We start from the raw sequence: 15,258 nt of genomic DNA, 5'->3' as shown, positions 1-15,258 counted from the left end.
CCTGATTTCTATCCAACAAAGCTCACCGTGCACTGGAGTTACGAATCATTAATAACACCTCAGAGCAACTGAAAAAAACAGAGCTCCAACAAATCCTTTATGGATAGCCTCCTTAAGAGACAGAAGGCTTCCTTCAAATCATGCATCCACATATTATTCAATTTTATTATTTGTCATTCATTTTAGCAAAGCAAATGCAAAATCTGAGCAGGAGAGCCAAACCTTACGTTGCCACTGCTTTTATATTTTTGATTTTAGAATCAAGCAAGTAAATACATGCACACTGGCCATGTACTCTACTTAACAGGACAAGCTTGTTTGAAACTAGAAGTAGCTATTCCATGAGATAGAGCCTCAAATACAGAACAGAGTTTTTGTTATTGTGCCATATTTCAAAACACATGTAGATGCTCAATCTTTAAAGTCAGAATATTTACTCAACTACTCTTTTTTGGCCTGTCCATGGCCACAGCCAATTCTTGTTCTTACAAGGTGTTGCGGGCTCCTTGGGGCACATATGGACAGTGGCTTGGTTGTATTCACCTTCAGAACAATTTCCATGGAAATCATTATTCATTTGATTCCACACCATTCCTCCTTTATTAAAAAAATTTTCAAGGGAAAATCCTCCAAATGTCATGTTGCTGCATGACATTCAAAATCCTATGTATTGCTTTCCTGTAGTGCACTGAAATGTTTTTGCTACATTCATTTTAAAACTATACATTTCCATTTTTGTATGTATTTGCACATTTTAGGACAACTTCAGATGTATGGAATTAAAAGAGTGGTTGTTATTTTAGCCTTTTCTGGTGAAAAACATTCCTAAGGGGAGTTTCCAAAGCCCAAAGAAGTTTAATGTAGTGATGCTGAGAAGAGTACCGGCGTGTATTAATTACTGAGTGATGAGTAAGATTTCTGAAACAGTTAAATACAGAGATCGTATGCTCTTTTTATTGGCATACAGTCACTACCCATAGAAGTGCATTTGTGTCAAAAAAATAATTTTCATATTTACAGGAAGTGACAGAATTCCAGTTGTTGGCAGAGTATATAAAGCTTTTCATACACAATCTTTTTTATTATTAGACAGAGTATATAAAATCTGAACTGAAAATCAAATTCAATGCATCCTGGAAACTGTATTCCTCAACAGCTTTTCTTAAGCTTATTTCCTTCTTAGTTTCTTTCTGTCCCTCACAAGACTTCCTCCTAGGACATCTGAACAGTTATGCTACCCACTTTCCAAAAATTCCTCACTCTTACCCAGAGTCAAGAGTGTAGTGAGATTGGATCAATACATCATTATTTATATTCCTACCAATGCAAGTAAAAATTGTGTGTTGTAAATTATGCCTTATTTTGCTAATAAATATGACTGCTTACTCTAAGTGAAAGATATAATTGAGGGGGGGTGTTATAAATTATAACTGATTATTTATCTGTAACAGTGTTTTGATAAACATGCATGTATTCACTAGCAATTAGCCTGCTTATTAAACACATAGTTAAAATGTATTTCTTTGCCCTGAAGCAGTTTATTTCTGCATCTTATTTATGAAAAAAATTACAGTGGCAAAAAGCTGCATAGCTGAATTCTGATTTAGTTAAATGGATTTATCTGTTCATAAAGACATGCTTTCCAAGTTGCCTGTACTAGTACCATTTTTTATTAGAAGATGGAGCCAATCAAAGAGAACTTACTTCAATGTTAAACCTTTTACCTCTTTCACAACTGCTGTCTTACCAGACCTTTTAGGCACAGATCTCTCCCTGAATTTATGTTCTTCTGTAACAGTCACTGGCCTAGAGTTGGGTATTGTTGGTTTGTTTTTTAACTTATATCATTTCACACCCTTGTTTCTAACAGCAATAGTCAATTTCCTTAAGTAGGTAATCAGTGACCTCTTTCACTTTATGGCAATATTAAAATCAAAAATTTAGTGGCATTGCTAATACATCAATGTATCAGCTTTACATGAATCATAATTCTTGTGACACTAAGAACCAGCTTTAATATTCACTACGCATTTAATGCATGTGCCAAAATGTAAAGTTAACCTATTGTCAGTTTTCCAATGTGTACTGAATAACGTTTATAAACATGCTCCATAAAAACACTGAAAATTCTGAGATGTGTGTAATATCCCTGAACATCCAAAGATCTCTCTGAAAACTGGGTGAGGAATATAGTTCCAGAGCTTAATACTGCCACATGAGATCAGTTAATCGCACATATTCCTAATGGGGTTCAGTCTGTTTAAGTATACCTTGTATTACAGTGACCCATATTTTACACAAACAGCATATAGTACCAGCTAGACCAAAAAAAAAAGGGTTATTAAAAAATCTATTACACATATCTAAAGAAAAATAAGATGTCTTTTCTCTATTCTTCCATACCCCCAATAAAGTAATCTTATCATGTCCATGGATTACAAGTGTTTCACGTTAAATCTTTTTCAAGTACTTTAAAAATCTGTTATACCAAAAAAGCTGCCTTTTTCTTTTTTTTTAAGTACTTTCTACCATTTACCACAAAATTCAGGTGCAAGAATTTTAAACAAAAAAAATGAACTAAAGAGCTTTATTGACATCACAGTACATTCAATAGTAATTTTAAGAACATTACAGCTGAAAGAGAATGGCCTGTTTTATAGTCTTAATAAGCACTACCGTTCTTGAAAAAATGTAATACAAAGAAATCCTATTATTCTGAGCAGCATTTGGAAAAAATACACCTATTTACAAATAAAAAAAAGGATTCTGGTTTCACCTACATAGCCACAATGTGCCTCTATAATGAGACAAGCCTTTTATAACTCATGGAATTTTTAAACATCATAGCACTGGTGCCATAAATTCCTCAGCGTTTACGACGAAGAGGAGTTGTTGATCTGAAAAATAAAGGAAAAGGGGGAAAAAGTTAATTGGAAAAAATAAAATACCCCCAAACCCACACACAGTTTAGGCTTAGTAATTAATAGTTTTAAAAGATTTTCCAAAGTTACTTTTGCCTAAGACAAAAAGTTTAATAAATACCATACTTTATTAAAAAGGTTCATATGCCGTACACATGAAGACGAATATAAAAAAACTTTTTAAAAGTCAGACAAAATACTTAAAAAGTATACTACCTTGATCGTGACTTAGACTTGTGTTTGCGGCTTGCCTTCTTACCAGACCTTTGAGATTTCTCCATGGAGCATGACCGAATATGCTTCGATTTCTTAGCCTTCTTTTCTTTACTGCTTCCTGGTGATTCAGAACTACTCCTTGCACTAGATTCAGAGCCTGATCGTTTTTTGCTATCTTTGGTAGTAATTTTTTTGCTTTCTTGTCTGGAATCCTGTCTTATTATTTTCACACATATTGAATCACTGCGAGAGAAAGTTCTTTCGCTGTCTCTTTTTCTCTTTAATCTACTGTCATCATGATTGCCAGCCTTACATTCTTTTTCCTCTTTCTTGGGCTTATCTTTTCTTTTTTCCTGATCTCTCTCCCTTTCTCTGTTCTTTTTTTTGTCTTTATCTACACCTCCACCCTGCTCCTTCTTCCTTTCTTGATCTTTACCCTCACTTTTATGTTTGTGCCTATTTCCAGTAGGGCTTCTACGCTGGTCTTCAGCTTTACGTCTGTCCCTGCTCCTGCTGCGGCTCGCGCGGTTGGCTCGCCGGTCTCTCGAGCGGCTGCCGCTTCTACGTCTATCCCAGCTCCTCTCTCTCGAAGGACTCCGATTTCTCCGCCTCTCCCCCCTTTCAGCACTGTGGTTTCTACTAGATCTTCTCCTTTCCCTTATTTTCTCCCTGCTCCTACTCCTCTCTCTCCTGTTTCTGTGGGAGTAACTCCTGCTTCTACTGCGCCTAACTTTATGTGATGGCGTCCTACTGCGACTGTGTCTCTTCTTCCTTTTGGGAGAGGAAGAACGTGAAGTGCTGCGACTACTACCTGAGCTAGTGCTATACGATGAACTGGATACTGTGCTGCTACTGCTGCTGCTCCTGCTATTGCTGCTGCTGCTACCACTGCTAGAGCTTCTTGACCCACTCCTTCCTGTCCTCTCTTTACCCTCTTTCTTGAGTTCTACATCAGGTGCGATTGCATTTGGAGATCTCTTCTTTTCATTAACCATATCTGCTTCAATTTCTTTTGCCTCCTGTGATGCTAAGTTACTATTCTGTTCTTTGTTGATAAATTCATTAATCTCTTTTGAAACTTTTTCATTTTGTAGCTTTTCTTCTGAAAAAAGAAGTACATGGAAAACAAAATTCAATTAATTTCGAGCAATAGTCAGTAATTTCCACACCACTGCATTGAAAAAAACAAGTTTCCAAGCACCTGTCATAATACTTAGAATTAAAACACTGCTACTATACCAACTACTTAACAAACCACTCTCTTTTCTTATAATTCTAGAAAAGTTGTCCTCTTGGTTTCGAAGTAGAGCCCAGTCATTTTAGAAGTACTGACGTTATTCCCAGTTTTAATGGTTTAAGATGAAGTTCTCCAACAAATATCCTGGAACACCAGAACTCTCAAATTGATGTACACAAAAGACTTTTTCCTTTTGCAACCTTTCTCCTTCCTGCAAGACTCCTCATCAGCACAGCAGGAAGTACTGATGCTTCCTGCCTCTCTTTGAGCCTCATTAATCTGGGTTTGAGGATTACTGTCTGGTCTAAGAAGCTGTATTTCTCAATAGTGAGACCCTCAGAGTGTTTCTCAGAGGTTTCCAAAATAAAAGTTGTTTTTATTCAATCTAGGATTCTTTGCATCACTGCCAACTTTATCTCCCCATTTTAAAATGAAACCAGAAAAAATAACTGACATACATTTTTTGCCTAAAAATGGCCTTTTGATATGGGCCATCATTTCCTGAATTAAGTTAGGGAATAAAACTGCATCCAGAAACCCAGAGTGGTCCAAATGGCAGCTAATCGTCAGATTTAACCCAGAAAACAATTCCAGCTGGTCCCCAAGTTATTAGGCAATACAGGCACAAGCCAGTGTATATTAGAAGATGCTGTATTGTCCATTAGAAATCTTCTGCCTTTCCAAAACACTGCTACAAATGAGACTCTGCACTAGCATTCTTCAGTATTTTGGATGTATAGAATCAGCTGCTTTACAGCCTTGTTTAGTATTTCTGCAAACAGTCCCATGGAGATGTCTCCACACTGACATGTGGCTTCCCGCACTAGGAAGACAGAGGCCACCACTCAGACACTCTCCATATGGCTACGCTTTTATGCATACATCTTCCAACACTCAAAGAGAGACTGGACCATTAAGAAAACCAAAAGTTTAGCCAGTCCAGCCCTTCATTAAGGGCTCCATATGTCTTTTTTTCAGTCTTTTAAATAAAAAGTTAAAGGAGGAAACCACCAATTTGAAGTTTATCATAATAGCACTTTCTCCTCCAACCTGTGAACTTGGTTCATGACTTAACATTGCATCCATCTTTAGACAGCTCTTCAGCACTGGGAGGTGACTGTGCTACCATTTTGGCCTACATTATTTGTAAAAAAGGACAAACCTTAACCTTGTAAAGAGAAGCAGAAGTAAATCACAGGGTTTTGGTTTTCTTTAATTTGAATTTTAAAAACTTCATTTATAAATTTAGTTTCATACTTTTTTTGCTTAAAACGTGTTTCTTTGCCATCAATTTACATACACTAAGTAGTAAACTCCATATACAGTGGTACAGTAAGACATCATATGATTTACCTTCTAGCTGTTTTTCTAGTAGTAGTTGCTGTTCTCTCTCTTTTCTCCAAAACGCTTCCTGTTTTTGCCTTATTCTGTGTCGTAATTCCTCATCATCAGTATCAGATGATTCAGAGCCTCTGTCACTCCTCTCATCTTCACTGTCTCCTGATCCATAACCACCCAGTCCACCTGCGTGCATAAAGTCCAGTCTATCACGAGGAAAGATTAAGCTTTGTTCTTAATACTTCTGTGAGGCAAAGTGGAGAGTAACATTGCCCTTCCTTCACTTCCTCGTCTCTGAAGAAGTCACTTTATTCTGGTAAGTGCCAGTGCTGTTTGCCAGTGTGTTCAAGGCCCCTGTATCTGCATTGATGGTCACTGTCTGCTTCTACTCCTTCTGGAACAGCTTGTTTATTTTCAGCAAGCAAGCAACCACTGTGACCATGGTACTTTTTTCCATTGTATGGAAAGGCAAAAAAGCTCCCTGTGGAGACTGTAACATGCCTGTCTCTGTATCAGCAATGGGACAGAAAATGCCTGGGATCTTTCCCAGAAGACATCTCTGAAATGACTTCAGCAGCCTCCGTAGTCCAAGGCTACAGAAATTCTGAATGCCATATCAATTTTTTCCATATGATTAAGAAAACACTGTACTTTGACAGGTATGGAGACGGAATAGAAACAGACTTTCTTCTCCCCTAGAGATATTTAACTACTAGACTGGTAAGGATAAAGTCAGTTTAAACATCTGACACGGATTTCTTTCAGTCTGAGGTCCTTGGGATCTTTACTGAGATAGTTTTGAAACATGAATACTTGTGATGATAACATTCAATCTAATTCATCAATATTCCATGTAATGAACACATAACTGCTCACTGACACTGCTGTAATGCATTTTAGATGATAAAAGTCATGTTGGGAGAAATCTCTTGCAGTTGTGTCTCAAGCTGGAATTTCAATCTCTCTTTCCTGTGTTGTTTCTGGCAGTATATGATATGAGAGCCTTTGTGTTTATGTAGCTTTTCAATAAAATAATTACAAAGATTATAATATTTTTCTGTATAAGACTTTCACAATACTCTTCTACCAACTTTCCCCTCTGGTCCATATGGATCAAAACAGAAGAAAAGTATGAAATAGTATTCCTTTCTTTGAAGGCTGCAGTGTGCTTCTGAAACTATAATACTTTGACAAGTAAAATTATCTAAAACTTTTATGTATTTTCAAAATCAGGGCAAGATTCTCATACACTAAATCACACTGCCTAGTCCTTTACTCCAGCAACTATCCCACTTATATATCAGTAGGACCACCTGTGGAACAAACAAAGGTGCTGATAATGATAAAGTTATCAGAAAGTGACCCATATTCCCAGGCAATTAAAATCTAATTTCAAAATGCAATTTCTAGAAATGCAAGGCAAAAGTGAAACTCCCCCTTTAAGCCCTCTCAAAAATAAGGAACATACTTACCGAGTCCAGTGAGGGAAGCCAGTGCACTGGACTGTGCCAGCTGTTTTGCAGGAGCTTTGTATCACATCAACAACAGGAACAACATGTTAACACAAATAGCCACGATTTCATAGTCATGAGTCTATGGTATTGTTAAATCTACTACTATTGCTGTTCTTTGGAGGGAGAGAAGAAACATTAAAAACGCATCATCCATTTAAAACCACTTCTAGATTTTCTGACCATGAAGATTTAGAATTTAACTGCAAATTAACAGTGAGCAGAAAAAACCCAAATGTATACTCATAAATCACTTTCCAAGTTACAGCATCTGCACATAGTTTTCAACTTCAGTAGTTACATAGTTAGATTAACTCTATGATATTAAAATAATCTGTTTTGCAGTACAATACATGTTAATAGCGAAAGCAAATTATTTACTAATTAAAGACTCAAAGTTCATCTCTTTTCACTTCTGAACAGCTTTGAGATAAAGATGATCGTAGTAAGGAACAGCTACAACTCAAGAGCCATTGACACACAGGTACCATTTTAACTGAAATGAATTGTATGAAAAGAATGGAATAACTCAAGTAACTCACAATACACTGCACAGGACGACAGTACATGATTACTGGATTTGAACTCTACCAAGTTGGATGCATTATACTGGAATTGTTCTTAAGGGAGAACTATGGAGGTTAAATGTTCTAAAGACATGCAAATACAGAATTTTCGCAGAAGAAACTAAAAAGAAAAACCCTTCCAAACCCAGCATACCTTTAGTTGCTTTACGGTGAACATCTTTGGCCACATAATAGATTTCTTCATTTGTGACATCTAAGAGAATCTCTGTCAGCAGCATTTTTGTCAGCATCATCTGAAGAAAATTGCATACACAATTAAAGGCCAAAACATCTTGAATAAATGCTGCATTCAAATTACACCCATACAGCTTCACTTCTTTTGATGACTATGAAAGTCATCTCCTGTATATTTTATTTAATAACTTCTTTGAAAAGACATGGCTAAAAAACAAAAAGACTGAAGCTGTTTAAATGTGACCTGATTTCATAACTCTAAAGTTTCTATTTTGACTGTGAACTGTGTCTGCATGTATTGCACACAACTATCCAGGGCACTAATCTTAATGTCTAAAATGATTATAACAATGAATATGTAAATCAGAAATGTACTTAGACTGATTCCAATTATTCTTTCAAAAAATAAAGAGCACTTTTCTGAGTGGTATGCTGCCTGTAAAGATTGATCATAAGGTGTTACTTATGCAGCATTTTATTATTACATATTTTCTACAAAAATTGAAAAAAAAAATTTGAGGTGGTAGCTAGTTCTCTAAATCGTTTATGTCTGGCCACATGCTCTACAAAAATATATTAATCAAACTTAGTAGAATTCAGGGCCTTAATTAACAAGAATTCACAAGTATGAAGGTTATGCAGACACAGTGAAACTGTTGGTGATCTAGGATTTAGGGTTGTAGCACTTCCTTGCAATAATACATTTGTTAAATTCCCTTTCACAGGAACTGAGGCTGAAGCACAGATTTGAAATGGGTGCATTTAATCGCTGAAAGTTTTCAGAAATTTGGTAAATGAAGCAAACCCATAGAATTAGTAAAGATCAATGCAAAGATTATAGTCATTACATTCTTTCACTATTGTGCTAAATATGAGTTACATAACTGATATCCTTGTTTCTATGAAAAAGACAGCATTATGAACAGACATGCAAATATAATCCTGCTTTACTGTAGAATGCATACTATACCTCTGTTGACAGCATCAGAGATAGAAAAAGTGATTTATTTTGATATGCCAGAAAAATATGAGCAACTAAACAGAAATACTTAGTGAGAACTACATTATTAATACCATTTGATACTCCTTTTCTTCTTCTGTCATTTCTGGTTCACTTTGCTCCTCTTGAGGAGCTGGGGATGGACTCCTGCTGACTTTCCCAACACTTACAGCTTCTGTGTTTTCAGCATCTTCATCTTCCTCATCACTGTCCTGCAAGAACAGCATCACACACTTCAGGAAAAACCTAAATATCAAGCTCCTTAGTTTCTATTTTTAATAGTAAGCTTCATTTACTTTGTACTGAAATCTGTATTACAATAAAACCATTTATTTTCTCCCTTCCTAAAAAATATGCAGGTACACATACCCACACAAGCTAAGAAAATACTTAGTTGTCAGTTCCCTGCCAGATATATACTTTGGACTACAAAAAGATAACTGCTAAAATGAAGGCAATGCAAGGTTTCCTAAATTGGCTCAGTTTAGCAAATGCAAGTATCTGAATATTTTCAGCTGCTGATTTGGAATTCTGACTTTCAAAAGCTCTGTAGGTTCCAAAAGGGAAAAAAACCCAAAAACAACAAGTCCAATTTCATCTCTGTTTCCTTGCAATTACAGATCAAATTATATGCTTCTACCTCTTAGCCACTAAAACCTTTAAAACATCAAGTAATTATCAACAGAGCAGCAGCTCAACCTTACTCTAAACAACAAAAGCAATGAGGTAACCACGAACACAGAATCTCTCATTTGAAGAGACTAAAAAGTTGACACCTTTCAGGAAATACCAACCTGAGCAAAAAACAAGCCCTTATACTTACAAATTTACTTCTCTGAGGTAACCGTGGGCCATCCCCTTCTTCAGCCTCCTCACTTTCCTTTTTCTCTTTTTTAGACATCTGTGAACGTTGCTGCTCCATTCTCTCTTTTTCCAATTTTTTCTGTTTTTCTCTTTCCATCTTTTCCAGGCCCTCACGAATCCAGGCAGGCAGAGTTCTACGCTTCACAGCATCTACATAAGCAAGGTTTACAGTTTTGCAAGATGAAAAAACCTTCTCCCCACAAAAAGGAATCAAAATTCCCCCAAAACAAAGTAAGCCCCCTATCCCCATCAAAACACGTCCCACATCTGATGGTGGGGAAAAACATTTATAATTGCTTTTTCTTTCTCTGTTCTTTTACTTGCTATTAAAAAGAAAAAGGTCTTCAAATTTTGCAATTCTTTATAAAATACAGCTTTTAATTTTTTTCATTAAGGAGTGGTTAACATGTACCAATCTGGGGAGGCTCCTGCTTCACAGGCATCGCGATAGGCGAACGCTGTCGATCTCTGAATGAGGGCCTTTCCCTTCGATTCTGAGTAGGTGCAGGAGGTGCTGGAGGACCTGGTGGCCCTGGCGGTCCTGGCTGCCAATAAGGTGGGTGAAATCCACCTTGAGGTGGACCAAAAGCAGCCCCATGCTGAAAGAGTAATGCAGTTTATTTTTCTTCACATGGTAACACTAAATGCAGCATGTGAGCAAGTCGGTCTACAAAAATCCATGCAAGTAGGAATCCATGATTTCTATGCTACTGAGATCTCTCACTCTCTTTCACTGCGGTCCCCAAGAAGCAAGTTTCTTTTAAATATTTAATGACTAAACTTAGACTTAAGCAGGGATACTTAACAAACCTGAAAGGGCTTCAACCAATCTCCTTTCATATTGTGCTAAGCATTAAGCTCTATAATCACCATCTATCTCCATCAGTTCCATGCCAGCTTAGCATCAGAGCATGCAGATAAATAAAGAGTGTACAAAACTCAGATTTAAGAGTCTAGCTATGTTAGCAGTCTTTTAGCTACAAAATAAGAACAAAAATTTAAAGTTCAGCATTTTATTACATAAGAATTTTGCACTGTGCAATTTCCAGTAATCCTTCACAGATCTTATTATTATCGCTGCTTAAAATACTAAATGCACAATATGCAATTTTAGTACAGATCCTGGGTTCTGGGCAATCTGTATACAACCCAAAAGTCACAAATCTTGAGACATATATGAAAGTTTTATATTTTAATATTTACTGCCCAGAAATGCCAAATGAAACTATTTTAGAAGAGGTTATTCAGGGAAAAGAGTACAGTATCAAATATTCCACTGAGTATTTAAGTGACTACCACTAAGGCACTCTACACTGCAATTTCAGATTAAGCATCTCTCTCTCATTCAATGCAAAACACAATTTCTGTAGTATTCAGGGAAGCTAATTTTAAGACCTTATCCCATGACAATAAACAAAAATTATACTAAACTCATGTACTGGAAAATTATTAGTTCCCTATTTAACAATACTGTTGAGCAAGAGAATTGTGAGAGGAAAAATAATCTAGAAGATTAAAAAAATAGCCTAGAAGATAACAAAAAAAAATTCTGCCCATCTTCTCATGTATTTGTTTATGAACAGGAGGTAGGTTTTTAGACAGCTAGTTTGTCATTTATATCAGCAGTTCTGAAAGAAAAATGCTGAAAATAGAGGGAAGATACAAAACTTCTTCGTGTTTAAGTATCTGTCCAATGCACCCTGCTATTATTAGCAACAAAACCACCTACATGTTTATTATACTATACAACTTATATGCCAGAATGAAGAAAAAAGTGGATATGGATTATTTTTTTTAGAAATACCATTGTTTATTCAAAGAATCACAGTAGATAGATATGGAAAAGATCAATGGATCATCCAGTCTATCTCCCTGCAAATACAGGACTGTTTCCTGTGGTACATTATCTAGCATATTTAAGCATATCTGTCTGAATGGTTTTTTCCTTGTCCTCATTTTTTTTTTTTTAAACAGAAAGCTACATAGTGTTAATTTATATACTGGAACACAGTGATGCATTTTAATATTGCAGACAACAGCAGTTTCTCATTAATACTGTCGAAAAATAAAACCCTTTGGCCTCTGAACAGAACTGAGAACTTTAAAGTATCTTCTGTCAAGTGTTTGGTTAAAATGTATCTTAGCAGATAACAGATTCTGTAGATGTTTGTAGAACTGAAGAATGAAAGTCGCCGCTAGATGATATTAGAGGAACACATCCACGGAAGGGACTCTGCGCGCCTACAATATTAAAGCAACAAATATGTTTCACCTGATAGTCAAACTGGTTCACTGGCCCCATTGCAAAGTTATCGGGAGGTCCCCCAAAGTTGTGATTGTTCTGGTTAAACATATGCCTGTTGTCAGGAGTAAATTCCCCACTGTCCTGACTGTTGCTGTCTTCTGATGGAGGAACAATTTCCATTTGACCTGGGGGGGTTGGAGTCATCCACTGCTGATCTGGAGGTGGGTGAGGGGGTTGGTGAGGCATTCCCCATTCTGTTTAGGATTCAGAATACAATTTGATACCAAGTTAGTATAATTCATATGAGTCACCAATCACTCAGTGTTCTTGTATTTATCATAAGGTTCCTCAAAGCATCACAGATGATAAAGCAAGGAAGAATCATCAATCTGCAGACTGCATTATACTGTCTCAATAATTTCTTCAACTAAATGAAGGAAATACAAACAGCTATAGCTGTGAACTGACAAATGCAGTAGGGGGACAGAATTGGACAGGCACAGACATCCTGTAAATTGGTTTTTATACATTTCTAGTAATAATGAGTTCACCACAAGACTTACAAGTTGCCTAAACTGTTAAAAATCTGCTCCTCTCCTACTTCTCTACATCAATTTTGAAAGCAAGGAGCTATTTTACTATTTTGCATAATAGACTTGAAATACCTACTGTGGAAAGAAAATGATGTTGTAAGCAGCACAACCACTGAAACCTGTGCTCCAAATCTTCAGTCCTGATAATGGATGATTTCTTGGACTGCCCAATATCTAGCACAGGTCCTAGAATAAGCTACAGCCATAAGCCCTCAAACATAGGTTTCAACTGGCTAACAGAGTGAAAAAGGTCTAAGGAATGAATTAATAGCTCGTGTGGCCATAATTTTTGACTGACTCCTTAAAAAGACAAAAATTATGTGCACTATACAGATACTTATAGACCATGACAGAGCTGCCTTATAACTCTCACCAGTAACAGATTAGTATCTAGCCTCTCAGGTTAATTCCTACCTTCTATCCAGTCATTTAGTACATTTTTCTAATTTTGACTGTCCTTCCCATCTGCATCATAATTGGATCTATTACTGTAGCAACTAAAAAGTGTTATTACAGCTTTTCTATTTCTGTGAAAATTTCTACTTACTGTACAGAAATACAGCTAAAATACACTCTGCCACATAGAAAAGTTAAAAATTCTTACATGTGCCTACAATAACTTGTAGCCTAGTGCAAGTAGGTGAAACCTGATGGCTGCCTCCCTTTTATTACACACATGTAAGAGCTACAAATAACATATTAAGCCTACTTATATTAAATGTTGCATTTCAATAAATTTGGATAATGACAGTGAAAACTGGGACAGTTATTCTTTCAACCATTAACAGAATCAAGCATGAAGTGCAGTTTTCCCCAAAAAAACTGAGGACATGCACATAGGCTTACTGTGTTGCTCATACACTTCAAATTGCATTATAGTATACTGTTATAACCCAGCTTTCAGAAAACAATTTCAGAAAAATTCTTAGCAGAAAATAACCCATTTCTATCCCATTCTTATTACCAGTAGTATCTAGTGAAGTTTTATAAAGAAAATTAATTTTTGGGAAAAAATAAAGTTTGGAGGAAGCAAAAAATACAGAAAAAATTGATACTAACATAAGCATCCAATCAGCTTTAACTTAAAATGACTGAAAAATGCTGACAATCAGATACCTGAGTTTAAAAGGGTAAATCCTAAGTACACAATAAAACCATGTTTTTCATACAGAATTTTGCTGATCTTCCTTTTTAAAGATTTTAAGACATTTAAAGCCAGCACCAGTTATACTGTGAACTCATTCTACATGTCAAGATCATGCCAAAGCAGGTGTTACACTACAGGAGAGGCAACTGTAGCTCTCTAAGTAGGAGCTGTGATTAGTAAGTCAACTGGTAGTTTTGCATTTTGAAGCCTGAGGGATAGGGCATGTTCACACCAAAAAAAGTCTGACAAGAATAAAATGAAGAAACATGAAAAAAAGGAATTAACAGGAAGGGAAACAAACCTGGCTGCCACATTCTGTTGAAGTTGGGATCCCCCTGAAAATTATTATGGTTGTTTGGACCAGACTCTATTCCTGAAATATCCTGTCCATTTGGCATCATTCCTTGTTGTTCCACTACATTCTGTTGCCCTGAGGCTTCTCGCTGAGCAATCCATGCTTGAGCTAATGCAGCCCAGTCAATCTGGCCTAAAATAAACAGAGGAAGTTAAAAAGGTTAGAACTCACACGTCTGAAGTTTAACACTGTTTCTCAATTACATGTCTTATTGCTCAAGATAAATGGGCAACGTTTACCTTCAGCAAGCACTGTGAGCACTATTTAAACTCATTCACAATGTACAGTAAAAGAAACAAAGCAAATGTCAGTGTACAGACTTGCTGAAGTACAGTTTCTCTGTGTATGTTCAAAATGTCACAAGGCAGATTATTTTACATTCACATTAGCATTGAATGGGTGGTAGTAATGCACCTTTTTCAAATGTGAGCTAATTTTGACATCAGAAATTAATATACATATCCTTATAATACAAATTCCTGAAGATTTGAGAAAAAGATATATAGTTGGAAAATTATTCTTCAGCGTACCCTCTTCATATAACCCTTGCCAGACATCATGTTACAGTTCTCTCTCCCATTTTTTTTTTCTTTACTGCCATTCCTATCAGTAAATAAATAAATTGCACTCTCAGATAAGAACACTAATATGGCTTCTGCTTATTATCAAATTAGGAAAACTCTCCAGTGAATTTAACAGAAATTAAAGTGACGAACACTAATATGGCTTCTGCTTATTATCAAATTAGGAAAACTCTCCAGTGAATTTAACGGAAATTAAAGTAAAACCTGTGTGCCTGATCACTTTGCCTTAGTATGAAATACACACCTGCACTTTCATCCATTTCTCTATTTCTCTTGATATTTTGAATTGTTGCCACCTCATTCTCAATTTAAGGTATATTATGTTCTACTCTTTAAAGCACTTGGTGGTTTTGGTGAGGAAAAACAATTCCAACAAGAGATCATGATTATGAATGCTGTAACCTAAATCAAATAGGTATATTATGTTCTACTCTTTAAAGCACTTGGTGGTTTTGGTGAGGAAAAAAAAATTCCAACAAGAGATCA

At 36.2% G+C, this 15,258-nt stretch overlaps 1 protein-coding gene across 3 annotated transcripts in view; it reads right to left on the bottom strand.

Annotated features, from left to right (window-relative positions):
* Positions 1 to 932: 932 nt before the first annotated feature.
* Positions 933 to 15,258, bottom strand: part of PNISR (PNN interacting serine and arginine rich protein) — a 27,559-nt gene continuing 13,233 nt past the window's right edge. For all 3 annotated transcript variants that reach the window (XM_039726042.1, XM_039726062.1, XM_039726051.1), the window contains 10 exons: positions 14,135 to 14,320; positions 12,121 to 12,347; positions 10,261 to 10,447; positions 9,808 to 9,998; positions 9,059 to 9,196; positions 7,944 to 8,043; positions 7,185 to 7,238; positions 5,728 to 5,898; positions 3,138 to 4,239; positions 933 to 2,897 (listed from right to left, as the gene is read on the bottom strand). In XM_039726042.1, coding sequence (XP_039581976.1) covers positions 2,867 to 2,897; positions 3,138 to 4,239; positions 5,728 to 5,898; positions 7,185 to 7,238; positions 7,944 to 8,043; positions 9,059 to 9,196; positions 9,808 to 9,998; positions 10,261 to 10,447; positions 12,121 to 12,347; positions 14,135 to 14,320 — 2,387 coding nt within the window. In that variant the 3' untranslated portion in view covers positions 933 to 2,866. The remainder of the gene's footprint in view (positions 2,898 to 3,137; positions 4,240 to 5,727; positions 5,899 to 7,184; positions 7,239 to 7,943; positions 8,044 to 9,058; positions 9,197 to 9,807; positions 9,999 to 10,260; positions 10,448 to 12,120; positions 12,348 to 14,134; positions 14,321 to 15,258) is intronic.

This window comes from Passer montanus, unplaced genomic scaffold, assembly GCF_014805655.1.
Source record: "Passer montanus isolate IOZ18808 unplaced genomic scaffold, ASM1480565v1 scaffold11, whole genome shotgun sequence".
In the NCBI taxonomy this organism is placed as follows: domain Eukaryota; kingdom Metazoa; phylum Chordata; class Aves; order Passeriformes; family Passeridae; genus Passer; species Passer montanus.
The sequence above is the reverse complement of the archived record's forward strand: the minus strand, read 5'-3'. Positions and strand labels throughout refer to the sequence as shown.